General features: G+C 51.9%; 1 protein-coding gene across 1 annotated transcript in view; it reads left to right on the top strand.

Annotated features, from left to right (window-relative positions):
- The first annotated feature begins 292 nt into the window (after window positions 1-292).
- Window positions 293-18,659, top strand: part of Lrrc75a (leucine rich repeat containing 75A) — a 40,650-nt gene continuing 22,283 nt past the window's right edge. The window contains exon 1 of the mRNA XM_059269386.1: window positions 293-538. Coding sequence (XP_059125369.1) covers window positions 293-538 — 246 coding nt within the window. The remainder of the gene's footprint in view (window positions 539-18,659) is intronic.

Raw genomic sequence — 18,659 nt, 5'->3', positions numbered from 1 at the left:
GAGCGGGCGCCGGGGAGGGCGGGAGACACGCGGCGGCGGCGGCGGCGGCGGCGGCGCGAGGGCGGGGCAGCCGGCGGGGCGGGGCGGGGCCGACGGGCAGGCGGCGAGCGCCGGGAGAGCGCGCCGGGGCAGCGAGGAGGGAGGAGCGAGGGGAGCGCGGGCCGCAGCCGCCCCCGCCCCGCGCCTCCCGCGCGCAACAGTTCCCCCAAAGTTGCCGCCGCCGGGGAGGCGCGCAGCCGGCGGGGGGACGCGGCCTGGGGCCGGCGCGCGCAGCCCCCGGGCGGGCGGCGGGATGGGCACTCGGCAGACCAAGGGCAGCCTGGCGGAGAGAGCCAGCCCGGGCGCGGCGCCCGGCCCCCGCCGCGAACGACCCGACTTCTGGGCGTCGCTGCTGCTGCGCGCCGGGGACAAGGCGGGGCGCGCGGGCGCTGGGCTGCCCCCTTACCACCGGCGCGTCGGCATGGTCCAGGAGCTGCTGCGGATGGTGCGCCAGGGCCGGCGGGAGGAGGCGGGGACGCTGCTGCAGCACCTGCGCCAGGTGAGCGCGGGGAGGGGGAGACGGGGCGGGGGGGGGGGGGCGCGGCGGCTCCCGGAGCGCCCCGCCCCTGCGAAGAGGCGGGGGGTGGGGGGGGACACGAGAGCGCCCGGCGGCACCGCCCAGGGTCCCCCTTCCGCGGGGATGGAGCAGTGTGGCAGCAGGTGCCTCTGTGTTCCCGCTGAATTTGGGGCCTCAGGCGAGGGCGAGGAAGGCTGACCCAGCGAGGCTGGTGAAGGGGACCTGTTGGACCATTGTCCCTGCTCATCTCCTCCACAGGTCCCCTGGGTTAGCTGGTAAGAGAGGATCCAGAAATGTATGCCTGGTCTGGGCCAGGGCTCTCTTCCTCTGCCCACTACCTATCACCCTCTTCCAAGGGTCCCCAGGGAATGCGCAGTTTTCTGCTAAAGCCAGCGTCTGGGGCATGTCCCTAGGACTGGTAAGATTTTAGTCCCTAGGTCGTTGCCACCCGGAGATATTGTGTATGGTGGTTTCCCCTTCCCTAACTTTGGCTGGTCCTCGCCATGAGCCCCTGCCGAAGTCTTGGCCAGTATAAAGCTAGGCTTGGTTTCTTGGCCAGCAGAGAAGGAGGCTGCATGTGCTCTACCTCAGCCTTGTCCTCACCCACTGGTTAGGAGCAAACTACAGATCTGGTCCCTTCCTCAGTTCAAGGGCTGATGCTGTCACCCGCCTCTCTAGTTTTTGTTTTCCTTTGGGGACCGTGGTAGCCTGTGCTACAGGGTCTTGTTGAGTGGCAGGGCCAGGAGGGTGCATAAGTGCTCTGCAGAACGGTAATCAGATTGCTTTGGTCTGGCTTTGTGGCCCGGACTCACACGGACCCTGTATTCTTGAAGGACCCCGGTAGATAGGCAGTCTGCTGCCGATAGGGGAGGAGAACCTCAGCTGACCTTTGTGAGGTTTTCCCATTACTGATAGAAGAGGCTGCAGGAACAACTTCCTGGGAGGAGCTTCTGGAGTCTCTAATTGGATCCACATCTCCCTGGATTCTGTACCATGGCTTCCCTCACACCCTTAGGATGTTTCTCCAGAGTTTGTTCCTGAGGTGTGTGCACTTCGTAAGAGAGGAGTAGAGAGAGACGAGGGAACTTGGGAGGATGTAGGCTTAGCTTCCACTTCTGCCTCTGCATTTCCTAAGAACATCCACAGTGATGCCCCAGAGGCTGCTGGATCCTCAGGTACTTTTCCTGGGTTGAATCAGCAAAGAAAGATGACATTTTTACACCACATAACTTTTAGTGGAGTGTATTTTCTCTGTCTTTTGGAAAATTAGAAGCCAACCTTGTATGGCCTCCATGGTAACCCTGTCGCTTTCACACAGAAAATGGATTTTCCAGACCATCATAAGCCATTTTCGAAATACACAGTAAGAGGGTTGTGCGAATTACATGCTGTTTCCCCAGTCCTGGGAATGCTGCTCTGAAGAATACCAAAGCCTGGAAGGTGCTTCTTGAGGGGTAGGGAGAAAAATGAAGGTAGAGTTGGCAAGCACTAGTTAGAAGCCCACTGGAGGACGCTGAGGTCTCGGGAGGAGGCAGATGTTTTGGGTATCTGGTGTAATGACACAGTGCATTGTGGGAACCTGGGCCTCTCCCTTTAGGGTCTCCTGCTTGTATGTCTTTGGATTCTTGGCACCTCTCCAATCACGGGCCTGGGAGGACTAAAGGGAAGGGGCATGGTTAATTAGACTTCCCCCTTTTCTGGGGCTCCCTTGCCCTGTGGCTGACAATGAGGGCTGTGGACCTGGAGAGCCGCCCTGTGTTGCCTGTAATGTGGGGATCAGGGCCCTTCCAGGAAATGGTCATTGGCCTTAAGCATGTGGGAGTGGAGCGCAGGGATGGCCAAGTGTCTGTGACTAATGAGAAGGGTGTTTTCTAGGACCCTGAAACCAGCTAGCGGCATGTCTAGCCAGATCTGTGCTGCAGTCTGAGGTGGTTCTCCCCCCCCCCAGATACTATTTTCGTCTTATAGTTTCCGCCTGGCAGGAGCCGGGGCAGTTTTGACCACCCTCCCTTCACATAGTACTTTCTCCTATAGTTGATAACATGTTTGGCACTAAATGTTTGGGTTTGGGGTTTTGGTTTTTTGAAGCAAGGTCTCATATGTCCCAGGCTGGCCCCTAACTCGTTGTGTAGCCAGTGATGACCTTGAACTTCAGATCCTCTAGGCTCCACCCCAAAGTACTGGGATTACAAGCACGAGCCACCACACCCAGTTTATTTGGTACTGGAGACCAAGCTCTAGACCTTGTGCGTGCCAGGCAAACATTCTTCCAGTTGAGCTGCTCCCGAGGGGTGGACACTGGATTTCTGTGTGTTCAGAGCATATACAGGGTTAGAGGAAGCATTGGTCCGTACCTCCTGTGATCCTCGAGGATTGGGTCCTTGATCTTTCTGAGGCTCCGGAAGAACCTCGCACGCTCTCCTCAGACAGACACACGGGATCTTGCAAAGAATGGAAGAGTTGCACGGAGCCCCGTGAGCACGACCTGTGAGAGCCCACGACTGGAATCACTGCTCGTGTCACATCCCTCCGTTCCCCCTGCTTTGTGGTTCACATATAGAGATAGTCCAGAACCACATGTGGCAGTTCACGATGAGCTGATGCGTTATGGCTGCTGGTTCCACTTGAAGGATTCCGGGAGTGTTTCCTTGCTTGGAGACTCTCCAGCTTATCATTTGTGGCGAGGCCTCACACCGTTCAAAGGGTGCAGGCAGCATGCCAGGCAGTGGCCTTGAAGGATCACGGAGCCATCCTTTTCCCTGTAGGAACAGTGTGAACAGAGAAAGGCCTGGGGCCAAGGATCAAGCCTGGGTGGCTTGCCTTTGGTTCTCGGTCTGCTGCGACCTTGGGCCCAGTGGTAACCTCCCTGAGCTGTGTTTCCTCCTTTCCCAAAGAGGGATCCTGGGTACTGAGCAGAGCAAATGCTATCAAGTGTGTGAAATTTTGTTGGCACTGCCAATCAAGATGTGTTCTCATGGCAACCAGGAGAATCTGGCCTACTTTGGGTATGTCTGGGCTAGGGACAAGGTCATGTGGCCTTTCTCTTCAGGCCTAAACCAAGGAGTTCAGAAGCAGTCTGGAACAGACACTCTCAAGGATTAAAGAATTCATTCCCCCACTCTTATTCCATCACACCCCTCACCTAGGCCTTCCTGCTCCCCATCCATCGTGGGGTGGGTTTGGGGGCTCAGACTTGGCATCTTTAAGGAGTCCGTGGGGAAGGAATGGTCTGGCAAAGGATAAGTGCACTGTCACTGTTTGAGTCCAGCCGTTTCTCTTCGGGCCCCAGAATTTCAGGCTGTGTTGTCCTACTTCATGGAGCAGCAGAGTAAGAGGAATTGGCATAATCCCCTGAGGTCACCCATCCCTGAGGTCAACAACATCCCTACTGTGTTAGTCAGCTGTTACTATGACAAAAGACCTGATGTGGTCAGTTTATGAGCAAGGCTCTGTTTGGGCTCACAGCTTGGAAGGTTTCATCATGGCAGGGAGTGTGTGGCTGAGGAAGCTGCTCACATTCATAGTGGCTGGGAAGCAGAATTCGAGAGGAAGGGGCCAGGGTCCCAAGACCTCCCAAGAGCGCCACAAGTTAAAGACTCACGCACGGTCTTGCTGGGCGGTGGTGGCGCACACCTTTAATCCCAGCACTCGGGAGGCAGAGCCAGGCGGATCTCTGTTAGTTCGAGGCCAGCCTGGGCTACAAAGCGAGTCCCAGGAAAGGCACAAAGCTACACAGAGAAACCCTGTCTCGAAAAAAAAAAAAAAAAAAAAAAAAAAAAAGACTCACGGTCTTTGAAGACACCTGTCCAAACCCTCGCATCTACTTCCCCGTAGAGAGTCCAGTTGGCTGGTTACTTCTGGCATGTCATATCCCTACCACGCAGAGCCGTTCCTCTGTTTGCCGCACTGGCCTCACCTTAGTGTGGCCTGGATTCATGGCTCTGGGAGCTGCCTTCCTGTGCCGGAGAGCGGAAACCACGCCGCAAACGAGAACCAACCACGTGGGCGCTAGGGCATTATACCTATCACTGACCCAAGAGGAACTGGATAATGTCCAAGTGCCTGGAGACTCCCTGGTGACGGGCAGGGCTTCTGCCCAAAGACAGAAAGATAAGCACAGTGACCTTTGAAGGTCATCTTTTCCCTCCCATAACCCTCCTAAGAGACTCTCTGTAGGTGAACCAGTGTGAAGGCCACCACACACTGAGCAGGCAGGTCCCCACTGCGGCCTCTTATTCTTCCTCTACCCGGAATGCATCTCCTTGTTTCCACTGTGCCCTTTACCTTCATCAGGCCAGCTTCCTGAGCACGCCAGCCCACGCTCTGGCATCGAGTACGCCAGTACCACCACAGTGCAAGGTATTTAGTCATCCGTAGCTTTCCCCGTGACCTTTTGTTTGTCAGACAAGGTCATGTGCTTCCTGAGAGTAGAGACCCACCATCTGTGGTATCCATGGTGCAATATTAAAAACCTGCAGGCTGCCAGGCGGTGGTGGCCCATGTCTTTAATCCCAGTACTCAGGAGACAGAGGCAGGTGGATCCCTGAAGGCCAACCTGGTCTACAAAGCTAGTTGCAGGCAGTCAGGGCTATACAAAGAAATCTGTCCAAGAAAAAAAAAGAAGAAAGAAAGAAAACCTGCAGGTTTGTGAGATGTATGTACAGACTGTCAACGTGGTGTGTCCTCAGAAAGCCCTCGGAGGCCCTGTTTCAGCCCTGCGTCTGGTTACCAGGCTGCCAGGATGGCTATTAAGATCCTGTGCATTTGCTTTTAGGTTTCTGGGCATGTCAGTTTTCAGGAAATCCCTGATGGCCACAAGCTTAACTATGCCTGGCATCCTGCCAGGCTGACGTGTTCTTGGAGAGAAGAGTGGCATGGTTCCCAGCCTTGGCACCACAGGCTCCCATTGGGCAGGTGTAGTCTGGGGCCTCTGCTGAGGTGGCAGGCCGAGAGCAAAGCCTGCTGGGATAGTTGGGTTCCCCCATTCCTGGTCAGCTCCTGCAGGATCCCATGTCTTCCCTTCACAAAGGAGCCTTCCTGTTTGAACTCTACCAGTCTGTCTGGGCTGCACGCAGGCATTTCCAGGGATGGACGTACAGAGGCTTCTGATGTAGGGGCCTGCTTTGTTGCTTTCCATAGCAGCTAGAGACACTAGCCAGGGACACGGCGACCTCTGTAGTGGCCAACCTAACCATAGGGCCTGTAGTAGGTTAGCTCTCTGACTTCATGATCCGGTGGGGCATGCAAGGGGTTCCTTTTGGAACAAATACCATCTTTTTGGAGATTGTCTGAAGCTGTTTTTAAATCCGCCGTTTCTTCTGAGCTCTTGCCGTGTCCCGGCCTCCACCTCTGACGTGCAGGGTAGTGAAGTCATACCGCCTTTCCCCCAGTATCGTGACGGTTCTGCATGTGCCTTCCTGGGACTAAAGCCAGAGACTAGGTACCTTGACACATGGTCAGGTTTCAGAAAATCCCTGTAGACTTGTGTGTTTTGGGTTTTTTCTTTTCTTTTGCGGCGGCGGCAGGATCTCATTGTGTAGCCCAGGCTGTCTTGAAACTCTCTATGTAGACCAGGCTGGCCTCGAGCTCACAGAGATCTACCAGCTGGCTAGTATCCCTCTACACTGTCCCCGTCAGAATGCACAGAGGTGGGGTCAGCATTAGAAAGAGTCCCCTCTCCTAAGTAGAGATGTTCAGACAGCCATTTGACTCACCTTCCCACCTGGAGCAGCGCTGAGTTGTACATGAGGAAACACACAGGTGCACACATGGATATTCATAGATGCAGATCTGTGTGTTTGCTGGTCCTTGCTACAGAGAGTCCTGGCTGTGCTTCTGCCAGTTATATTGGTTCCTTTCGGCTGCTAGAACAGCATACCAGAGGCTGAATAGCTTATCAACAACGACAGTCCAGAGGCTGGAAGCCCAAGACGAAGGCACCAGCAGGTTCAGCATGTGGTGTGGACCCACGGGCTGTGGTTCTGAGTGCCCTCATTGTAGGCAGGAGCAAAAGGCTGCTCTGGGGCCTCTTTTTTAAGGGCACTGATCCCATGGCCCTTGTAATATTAGCCTGTCCTGAAAGCCGCAGCTGAGAGGTTAGGGCTTCAGCATCTGCCTGGAGCGGGGAGGGAACACAGCTTCCCAGACTCCTCCCTGCCCTGCCTCATCCTCCTGCTAAGTACTGGAGGGGGAAGGGCCCAGTCATCGGACCTCACCATTACTCAAGGAGTTGAGTGTTCAAAATGAGGACGAGACCTTGGCATTGCTGAGCAGGGGCGGGACCCTTCTGACAGCGCCTGTTTCTCTCCCCACCCCACCCATCCCGGCTCTGAGTGGTGCCCACGTGGCTCTCTGGGAGCATTTCCCAGCTTTTTTCCTTCTTTATTTTTTAACTTTTATTAGCTCAGACTCCTGGCTGCTGCAGCCATATGGAGTTCCGCCGACAGCTGCTGCTCAAAGGGATGTGGCATTTTGATGTTTCTAACTTTATCTTAACCAGGATAGACATAGGAGTCCATAGGAGTCCAGCTGAGACTAGGGAGTACCCAAGTGTGTTTTCCTGCAGAGGCGGACTCACTTTGAGCCGGAGGCCCATGTGCTATGATTTGAATGTGACCTCCTGTGTTACAAAGCCAACCCCCAAATTCATGATGCTAGTATATGGGGATGTGGCCTTTGGCGGGTAATTACAGTAAGATGAGGTCGGGAGGGTGGGGCTCCTGGGACTGGTGGCTTGAGCTGACACATGCTCGCCCTGTCTCACAGTCGAGACTGGTACAACACAGTCCGAATGCTGCTCCAGGTGCCATGCTGTGCTCTTGGGTATCTGACCTCCAGATCTGTGAGCTAAATAAACTTGAAACTCTGTTTTGTATAAATTACCAGCCTGGGACATTTTATTACCGTGGCAGAAAGCAGAGTAAAACACCCTGCTCCCCTGCGGAGCTGCCCCTCGCCCTGCGTGCGTCTCCTCTGTGTCCATCTCCGTCTTCCTGCCTCTCTACTTTTTGCTGCTTCTTGGGGCTTCTCTTTAGGTCTCTGTGTCTCTCTAAGTCTCTCCCCACTTAGCATCTCTGATTTCCCTGGGTAAAAAGCAGACTTTGAAAGTGTCTCTTGGGACAAGATGATGTGGTATATGTCTTTCATACCAGCATTGGGGAGGGGTAGATAGGAGGATCGGGAGTTAAGACCAGCCTGGACTACATGAACCTCCATCTTAAAAAAAAATAAAACAAGCCGAGCATAGTGGCACACATCTTAGGCAGGCGGATCTCTGTGAGTTCGAGGCCAGTCAGGGCTGTTACACAGAGAAAGCCTGTCTCAAAAAAAAAAAAAAAAAAAAAAAAAAACTCTCCCGTTAGTCTGCCTAAGTTTGGTGGGCTTCCCTCTACACCTCTCCCAAGCCTACACACAGGAAGATGAGCAGTGAAGCTGTGAGAACTGGAGGGTGTTCTGGAAGACAAGAAAGGAAGTCTTGGCTCCTTTCAGTTGTCTAGATGTAAGCACAGTCCCTAGGCAGGGAGAGCAGGCTCTGGAGACCCTGTCTGTGGGTTTCTAGGCCGCACACCATATTCATTCATTCATCCACTCATTAAATCATTCTCTTTCTCTCTTTGTAAGTCAGGGTGTCTGTCTCATGTAGCCTAGGCCAGCTCAACTCTCTATAGAGCCAAAGATGACCTTGGATTTCTCATCCCCCTGTCTCCATCTCCTGAGTGCTGGGATTGCTGGCATGTGCCACCATACCCAGTTCCTGCGGAGCTGGGGGTCAACTCGGGGCCTCGTGTCTGCTGGGCAAGACTCTACCAATTGCGCTGCATCTCCAGCCCCCTTTTAACTCCTTGAATAGTGACTCATGTGTTTTCAGTCTACAGTTGTATACAACCATGCTCCTTAAAAAAAAAAAAAAAAAAAATGTGGGATTAATAGAGTGTTATTTAAAGTACAAATGGTAGGTTTTAAAATACACTATCAAAAGCAGTCATTATGGAAAATAAGAAAATATAGATGAGAAAAAGGAAAAAGGAAAATTGGACGAATGTATTCAGTGATTGAGGACCTGTTCTTCAAGGGGCGGCTCCAGACATAGGGGAGCAGCATGCAACCTGGTGGGGAAGGCCCCAGCAACAATTGTGCCCTGTTTCACCGATGGTGGCGGGGACCCAAGAGGTCGTGCCAGGCGTATGTGTTCAGCTAAGCAGCGTGGTTTCCTTAGCTGGGAACTCGAGCCTGCCATTCTGGGCCAGGATGCTCTTTCTAGAAAGGATAGAGGAACAGAAAATAGCCTCCATGGCCGGTGGGCAATCAGAGCTAAGTAGGGCTACTCAGATTCCAGCCCCTGGCTTGCTTCTGACTGAGAGTGGTCCGGGGTCTACACAGGTACACTGGCTACTGAATGCTCCCCTCCTCCCCATGGGGCTTTTAAATGTGACACACAGCTGCAGGGAGCCAAGCCACCTGCCACTTTCTGACTTTCTCTGTTCTTCTGGGCCCTCCTAGCTACCCAGTGCTCAGGGGCTGTATCTTCCTGCCCTCTGGGTCCTCTGAGCTGTGAATTTCCCTACTCCACAGCTGATGTCTCCATGGAGCACCACCTACAGCCACAGGCTGCCCGTGGAGGTTCTTCAGACACCCCTCTTCCACCAAGGAACACCAGGCAAGGGCTAGGACCTTGAAGGGAGAACCCCCCCACCTCCCACAAATCTCACCATTCAAGCTTGCTGTCTGGAGGCAGCCTGCATTTATAAGTCTGGGGAGGTGGGGCCTGTCCCCCCTCCCCACCTGCTCTCACTTCTAAAGTTCGTCTGTTCTGCTTGTGCCTCCTGGAGCTCTGGGCTTGAGCCTCAGGTTGTCTCCATGCAGGAGCAGAGCAGAATTCCCTCCCTAAGTGCTGTGGGCAGGTGCCTAACACCCTGACCTAAACAGTCTGGATTCCCACTCTGGACTTGTCCAGCCCAGCGCCTCTCCTGCCATGGCCTGGGATAGTCACAGCACACCTGGCAGCGCCCCCCCATCCCCTCACTAGTATATGAGTAAACACAGAAAACTGGGGCTGCGGAGGATGGATGGGAGAGCTTTCTAGTCTGTCCCCACATGTCACCTTACCCCTACCCCCACCCCAGCTGGCTTAGGGCACTTTCTGATAGGTTCCTTAACTACCTTGTCCCACTCTGGCTATGGTCCCAGCACCTAGGATCCAACCAGCCCTTCCTCTCTCACTGGAAAAAATGGACGGTGGATGAGAAGGGTGAGACATTCTATAATAAGAGTATAGATGTTTAGTGGAAATACAAATGGCCCAGAGAAGAGTTCGGATCTGTCTGGGTCTCCCAAGGTGCTGTCCTGGCTAGTGATGGCTGGAGAAGATTTGGAAGCCTGTGTGTGCTGCAATGACTAATGTGGCATTTTTCCAGGCTCCCTGGATTGGAACAAGTAACTTGGGTCCCCACTCTACTGTGTCAGGAGCAGGAGAGAGGTAAGGGCAGGGCAGACATTGAAAGATGGGGAGCACAGCTGTCCTGAGCACGTTCTCTGGGTGACACTTTTGCAGACTATCGTTTCTTAATCTAAGGTATGGAAACAGTGAGGGCTGGAATGATGAACTGACATTTGACGGCTCATTACCTCCATGTTAGAGCTTAACGGCCTCTGCTCCTGGCAGCCCAGCAAAGCCAAGAACTTGGAGTATTAAAGCCGTTTGATGAGTCAGGCCAGGTCCACCATCACCTGGGTTTCCTTCACAGGCAGCTATCCGCCCATTCAGCACCTTTGTAGTTCAGCCCCACTCGGGTACCCCGGCCCAGCGTCCCCTGCACAGCTGTTCTGGAATCAGCCTTGGTGAGAGTGTGTAGAAGTTCAGATCTTTATGAGCTGAGACTGGTCGGGAGCCCCACTCCCTCTACTAAATCCTTCAGCACAGCCGCTCAGATCACCTCAGAGTGCAATGGAAAAGGAAAAGGAGAAGGGGACTTCATAACAGTGATTTTGCTGCTGTTATGAATCGTAATGTAGATATCTGATATGTGATCCCTGTGAAAGGGTCATTCGATCCCAAGGGGTCTCGACCCACAGGTTGAGGACTGCTGTTCTAGGAAATCCACTTCAACACTCCTACCTATTAAAGAGCATCAGATAGATTCAAAGACCCCCTGAGTGGATCTGGACTGCATCTGGGGCACCCAGGACACAAGCAAAGATATGGTGTCCATCCCTACTGATTTCTCACAGACTGCCAGGGTCCAGGAATCCCCTTCCCCCTTCCCAGACTGCCTGCATTTATTTCTCCCTCTAGCAGTTCCAAGGAACTTCAGTCTGGGTGTGCCCCACGCCCTGTACTTAATCCCAGTTCCTCCAGACTCTAATCCCAGTCAATTTAGTTTTCCTAAAGTGTGCCAGTCTACTGAACTTTTATTATTCCCAGCTGCAGACTGAAGTTGTCCATGTCCTCCTGGAGCTGTGGTGTTTCAGAGTAAAAACGGTGGGTGGGCAGCACACTTGCCCAGGGGTTTCCAGGAAGCTGCAGACCCATCCACCTTCAAGAACACTGAGGGGGCTAGTTTGGGATATGGAAACTCAGACACAAAAGCATCCAAGTTACCTTTTCCAAGAATTCTCACCTCTCAAGAATGGCTTTTGCTGCTTGGAAATCGACCCAGTCAAGCCGGGCAAGGATAATGGAGTAGAAAGGGTTTGGATGGAGTGGGACATCTCAAAGGGAAATTGCTCCATGAGACAGAAGAGGGGACTCTTGGGAATGGGACCACAGGAGGGAGGGGCCCTGGTAAGGAAAGAGAAGGCATTAGGGTGGGATTTCAGACAATTTCCACACATAGAATGTGTGTGTGTGTCTGTGTCTGTGTTTATGTGTTTGTGTTGCTGTCAATCAAACACAAGGCCTGTTTCTTGCTGATTACACACACTACCACTGAACTCCACCTCCAGCTGCCAGAAATTGTTCTAGAAAACTGTCAAAAGGCCAACCAAGAAACCCAGAGGAGCCAGGACCGCCATCAGAACAGAACGTAGAACACAGCACCGGAGCAGGTTCCGCCTGAGTTGTGCTTATGTTGGAAGCTAGCCACTGTGGGGAATCCTATGGGCAGGGTCAAGGACACTGGCGGGGAGCGCTGGACTGCTGCTAGCCCTAGGACTTTGGCCGCTCCCCCTCATCCGTCTCTACCTCCTCTACTTCACTCCTTTCTTCCCTCCCAGTGTCCATGGAAGTTGTGGACACACTCGGGAGCCTTCCAGAGACCAGGTGAAGGTCCCTCCCATCCTCAGGGGACATGGCTGTCTCCTCCCTGTAGCTTTGATAGCTCACTGCTTCCTTGCTGCTGCAGCAGTGGTGGGGGCAGCCTCCCGACCATCCACTGGCAGGAACATCAGGTCCTGAGGAACAGGGCTGTGTGGGGATGATTCTACCTGGCTGGGGGGGGGGGGGGGTAGCACCCACCCACCCCAACTCCTGCATCCCGTGGCTCCTGCTGAGAAGCACTCAGGGAGAGCACCTGTGACTTCTCACCAGCTCCCACTGTCCCCATTGTCCAGAGTGACAGACAGCTAAGCCCCACTCAGGCAGGGCCTCACTCTCAGCCAGCTAAGGGTTCTGGGGGACCCCTCCTTTCTCAAGCTGGGGAGTGAGCTGGATTCCAGCTGAGTTCCTCATCTGGTCTGAGTCATCTCTCAGGCCCAGAAGAACGGCAAGAGGTCTGAGTCCAAATACTGGAGATCTGGCCTTGGCTTTGGCCTTGCCTCTAATGTAGATTTAAAGTGATGAAGACCATCACTTCACTGTGGTGCTAATTTTAGTGTGTCCCCTTGGCTAGGCTGTGACACCCAGTTTGATCAGCCATCATCATTCTAGACGTGTCCGGAGGTGTTTTTAAATGTAAGGGACGTGTAAATCAGTAGACATGGCGTTTTAAAAAGAACGTTGCCTTCTGCAGCATGGATGGGCCATGTTCAGTCGGTTGAAGTCCTACCAGAAAAGACACAGGCCCCCTGAGAAAGAAAGAATCTGCCTCCACACATCCTTTAGCAGCAAAAACAAGACAGCTCTCCCAGGTCTTGGGTAGGCCTCCAGCCTGTCCTCCTGCTCCACAGATTTCAGAGTTGCCAGCCCCCACAATCACATGACCCAAGTCCTTAAAATAAACCAAGTTCCCTCTCCCTCTCTCCCCCCTGTACACACACACACATACATCTATTGGTTGTTTCTCTGGAGAACTTGGTCTAATATAAGTAACTCCCAAGGGCTGGTGGCCAGGAGAGGCGGAGCTAGACACTTCTGGGGGCTCTAGAATTCCTCTGTTCCTACTACTTCCTCACTAAGGGAGTCAACCCTCTAGACCTCAGTTCCTCACTCTGAGAAATGGGCTCTTTGCAGTGAAGTCCCCCTTGTAAAGGAGCAGAGGGTCCTCCAACTCATTCCTGAGACACTTTCCTTGAATCCTTTGGTGATGGAACAAACCTTTCATCTAAATGGGACAGACTTCACCATGGGAAGGGATAATGGACTTGAATGGGTTTGCCAGAAGGTATAAACAGCTGATTTTATTATTTCCCAAGAGGAAATGAAAAATGCCAAGAATTCGGGGAATTCAGGAGCCTGGGGACCTCTGGGACGTCTGCCCCTGCTCCCATTTTCTACAGAATCCCAGTTGTGCAAGAGGCTCTGGGAAAGAGAGACACTTAGGGAACCGGTTGGGGGATGTACTGTGAGTGCTACACCTGTCAGAATCAGAAGGCACAGGCAGGCAGGGACAGTCAGCTGCAAGAGAACACGCGCGCACAAACACACACACACACACACACACACACACACACAGCCATACTGAGGAAGCTGGGCAGGGGCTATGGTGCCTCTATTAGCAGTTCCCTGCCTTGATTTCCACTTAGTCTCCCTGGCAGCTGCCTGGCATGGGTCAGCTGGATGCTGATGGACATCTTCTAGGCACCAGTCTCCATGGACTTGTGAGTGTGGTGGAGACCAAAACCAAACCTGGGTGATGCCATCCTTGAAAGATGGCCGAGTGGTTAAGGGCACATACTGCTCTTCCTGAGGACCAAAGTTGGATTCCCAGCACCCATATCAGATGACTTAGAATTGCCTGTAACCCCAGCTCCAGGGGGACCTGACACCTCTGTCTTCTGTGGGTACTTGTACTTGTGTGCACACACGTACACACACACCTCCATATACACGTAATTAAAATAATAAAAACATTTTTTAATTTTATATTTATTTGTGTGTGTCCATGATGTGTGTGGGGACGGGGGGGAGGGGGAGGGGCGTGCACATGTCACAGAGTGTGTGTGGAAGTCCTAGGATAACTTTGGAGATTATTACCTCCTTTCACCTTTACGTGGGTTCCAGGGATTAAATTCAGGTCACCAGGCTTATATAGCAAGCGTCGTTACCCCCTGAGCCATCTTGCTGGCCCTTTTTTCTTTTTCATCCTTTCTGTTTTTGAGAGTCAAGGTCTTATGTAGCCCAAGCTGTCCTCAGACTCACTATATAACCAAAGCCGGCCCTGAACTCAGGAACTTGCCTCTGCCTCCTAAGCACTAGGGCTTGAGGGATGAGGTACCATTCCCATCGTGATACAGTGTTCTGTTGTGTCATGGTGTCTGGTGCTGCCACACAGTGGGAATTCTGTGCTCTGTTGTTATCTGCTGGGACCACTATTGTGTTCCTGGTCCTCCGACATGGAATCATAATTATGCAGTTTGTGCCTGCACTGAGATTTTCTCCATAGTCAGTATGCCACAGTGGAAAACCTGGGGTTTCCTTAAGCTTTTATTTATCACTTATTTATTTCCTTTAAAAATTTTTTTTTTTTAGACAGGGTTTCTCTGTGTAGCCCTGGCTGTCTTGGAACTCGCTTCGTAGACAAGGCTCAGAGATCTGCCTGCCCCTGGCTCCACTCTGCATCACCACTGCCCAGCCTCTTTCCTTAAGCTTTTAAGTTTAATTTACCAATTTCATGATTCCTATCATGAATCTAGTAAACTTACACAACTGTATCCAGGGGCAAGGAGATAATAACTAAGTGTCCATGCAGGCTGGAAGAGGGCATCAGGTCCCCTGGAACTGAAGTTACAAAATATTGTGAGCCATCACCTGGGTGCTGGGAATCGAACCCTGGTTCTCTGCAAGAACAGCCAGTGCTTTTAACCACTGAGTCATTTCTCCAACTCCCATATCCAATTGTCTTAAGTTTATCAATACTCATCCTAAAAAAGCAGGACTTAACAGGTTTCTAAGCCATTATTAAATACCAGTAAATTCAGCTTTTACAAATCGTGACTATGAAATTCTCTCAACACATTTCAAAGTTGTCGTAAATGTTACTGAATCTCCCTTAAGTACTCTGCTTAAAAATCTTAAGACCAAAATCAACCAGTCATTTTTTGTTGCTTGGTGTGTGTTGGTGTGTGAGTGTACACATGCCAAGGCCCACATGTCCTTGAGTTCTATCCCACGTGTCTCTCTCTCCTACAATACAGGCCATCAGGCTTGGCAGCGGACACCTTCGCGCTCACTGCCTTGCTGGGCTCCTCTTCTGTCTTTATGGGGTGTGTGTTTGTTGTGGACAGGTTCACCACGTATGCAGACAATGTATTTTCATCATGTTCCTCTCTACGTCTCTTTTCTCCTCCCCGTCTTTGAATTACTTCTTCCTAACTAGCCCCTCCCCCTTCTACTTTCATGTCTGTGTACATCCATCTGTCTGTCTGTGTCTGTGTCCCACTCACTTTAATGACAGTTGCTGGCATGCCCATGGGTGGGAGGTGAGCATGGACACCTCACGCCACCAGCAACCATTATTGACCTCCTGGACCCCTCTCCCATTCGTGATGGAATGCACAGTTGCTGTTACTTCATGGCTGAACCAAACTTGTGTCTGGAAGACAGCATTCCACAGTACTTCCCTCCATCCTCCAGCTTACATTCTTTCCTCCCCACCTTCTGAGACAGCTCCTGAGCCTTGGAGGGGGAGATACCATCCGCTTAGGGCTAAGCACTCAGTAGTTACTTGTTCTCAGTGTTTTGAGTGTCCCCCTATTTCAATGGTTCCCAGCCTGTGGGTCACAACCCCTTTGGGGGTCAACTGACCCTTTCACAGGGGTCACCTAAGACCATTGGAAAACATAGATCCTCATTACCATTCATAACAGTAGCAAAATTACAGTTAGGAAGTAACAACAAAAATAAGGTGGGGGAGTCACCTCAACAAGGGGAACTGTATTAAAAGGGTTATAGCATTGGGAAGGTTGAGAACCTTTGCGCTGTTTAATTCTGGCCCCTTCTGGGTTAGGGATTCCCTGTGGCTGAGGAAGTCTAGCACTAGAGCCTTGGATCTCTGAGCACCCACTTCCAGGGCGTGTTCTCAGCCCTAGGCTTCTAGAACAGTGCCTTATTTCTTTTCTAATCTTCCTACCTAACCCAACCATGACAGTTCCCCACCCACCCCACCCCCACCCCCTGACCCCATGGGATGCTTTAGCCACTAAGTTAAATTCTTTTTTTTTTTTTTAATTATTTATTTATTATGCATACAGTGTTCTGCCTGCATCCCTGCAGGCCAGAAGAGGGCACCAGATTTCATTACAGATGGTTATAAACCAACATGTGGTTGCTGGGAATTGAACTCAGGACCTCTGGAAGAACAGCCAGTGCTCTTAACCTCTGAGCCATCTCTCCAGCCCCGTTAAATTCTTTATATTTCTTGATTCCTTCAATGCTCATGCTCCCCTCTTCCTTCCCTTAGGGCTCTGGCAACATCTTTGTGGATACTGGGATTGTAGTTTTTGGTTTTTGGAGACAGGGTTTCTCTGTGTAGCTTTGTGCTTTTCCTGGAACTCCCTCTGTAGCTGAGGCTGGCCTTGAACTCACAGAGATCCGACTGGCTCTGCCTCTCGAGTGCTGGGATCAAAGGCGTGTGCCACTACTGCCGGGCGGGATTGTATATCTTAGACCATGCTACTGACTGGACTCTCAGGGAGCCAGGGAATGTTCCCAGAATACGCTTCCTGTGTGCTGAAATCCTGCTACAGATATGCTAACCAATGAAGACTTTACCTCTGCTTACGTACTTCCTAAATCCTGGGCTCGGTGGCTTTTCTTTATTGTGAAAAATATATAAATACTGTGCTAGTTAGCTTCCCACCCCACTGAAACACACACCTGAAGAAAGAGTTGCTCTGACAGGAGCTCTGGAAGTTTCAGTCTTGGCTTTGCTCCATGGAAGCAGATCACTGAGAGAGTGCATAGTGAGGCAAACCATTTACCTTATATCCAGGAGGTGAAAGAGGAAGAAGGGGCTGGGATGTCCTGCCCCCTTCTAGGGCACATCCCAATGACCTGAGCACGTCCCACAACGTCCCACATCTTTAAGTCCCACCACGTGCTAACAGTACCATGAGCTGGAACTAGGAGGACCCTGGTTCAATTCCCAGCACCCCACATGGTGCCTCACAGCCATCTATAACTCCAGTTCCAGGGGATCTGATGCCATTTTTCTGCTGCATGCATGTGGTACACAGACATACATGCAAGCAAACTATCCATACACATAAAATAAAATACAGTTTTGTAAACACTAAACAAATAAACGTACTGTCTGATTTTTTTTTTTTTTTTTTTGAGATAGGCTCTCACTTACATACACCAGGCTAGACTCAGAGATCCGCCTGCCTCTGCCTCCCAAGTGCCGGGATTAAAGGTGTGTGCCACCTTACTCGGCCTCCATGTCTTTGAGGTTTTTTTCCCCCACTTAGTGTTTTTTCCAGTGCTGAGAGTAAAACTCCAGGACGCCTGTGTGCTAAGCAAGCGCGCTATCTCTGACCATCTCACACCCACTCTTTTTTTATATGTATGAGTGTTTTGTGTGCACCACTTGCGTGCTTGGTACCTGCAAGGATCAGAAGACGGTGTCAGATCCCCTCGTACTGGAGTTATGGATGGTTGTGAACTACCATCTTGCTGCTGGGATCTGAATCTGGCCCCTCTGCAAGAGCAACGAGTACTCTTAACAACTGATAGATCTCTTGTTTTTATTTTTTTTTTATTTTATTTTATGTGTATAGATCTTTTGCCTGCACGTAGACCTGTATACCACATGTATGCCTAGTGCCTGTAGAAGCCAGAAAGAGGCTTCAAATCCCCTGGGCCTGCAGTTACAGATGATTTGTAGCTACCATATGGGTGCTGAGAATCAGACCCACGACCTCTGGAAGAGCATCCAATGCTCTCAGCCACCAAGCCCTCTCTCCATCCCCTCTCCTTGGTTCTAAATGCAATTTCTCAAATTGAGCTGGGGACCATCTTTGGGGCAAGTAGTCATTTTTTAACTGCCTGCCCTCTCCTACTGTGTGAACTGACACCTGACAGAAGCCCCAGGACTGAGGGAGAAAGAAGCAGAATGCTAATAAGCAGGGCCAGCCTTCGTGGCCCTCACTGACCTCAGCTGGCGGCTGCAGTGGCACAGGAGTCCCCTTTCACCTGTGGAAGCCTTGAGAAAAGTGCCACCATTGTCTCAAGCCACTGTGCTAGGTTTGGCTGCTGGAACAAACTACCACCAGCTGGGTGCCTTCAGACAACAGGATTGTGTTCTTTCCTCCCCTCAACGTCAAGACGTCACCACATCCCTCCCAGCTCTGCCTCTGTCCTTCTCCTCTATTCTCGTACGCTTCTCTGTCCACGCCAAGGACACCTGGCTTGGATCTGGGGAAACCTGGATAAACAAAGGCGGTGTCTTCAGATTGCTTAAGTTTATCTCATCTGCAAAGACCTTTTTCTACAAATGAGGTCACCTTCACAGGTTCTGCGTGCAAGAGGGTGAGAGTGTCTTGGGGAAGGGGGCACCTTTCCGCCCTTTACATCCATGTATCCATGTGTGTTTCTCACATTGGGTGTGTGTGTGTGTGTGTGTGTCCCAAGCCTCCCTCCCTTCCCTGGTACATTTTAAGGCTACCCTTCTTCCCAAGACACCATTGTCTTCCCAGGAAGCTCGCTCCAGGTCTCCAGCTCTCCAGCTCTCCAGCTCTCCAGCTCCCAGCTGTCCTGGCTTCTCTCCCTGGAGGCTTCCTGGAGCTGTGC

Source organism: Peromyscus eremicus, chromosome 8a (assembly GCF_949786415.1).
Source record: "Peromyscus eremicus chromosome 8a, PerEre_H2_v1, whole genome shotgun sequence".
Lineage (NCBI taxonomy): Eukaryota > Metazoa > Chordata > Mammalia > Rodentia > Cricetidae > Peromyscus > Peromyscus eremicus.
Note: the sequence above shows the minus strand (reverse complement) of the source record. Positions and strands in the feature narration are given on the sequence as shown.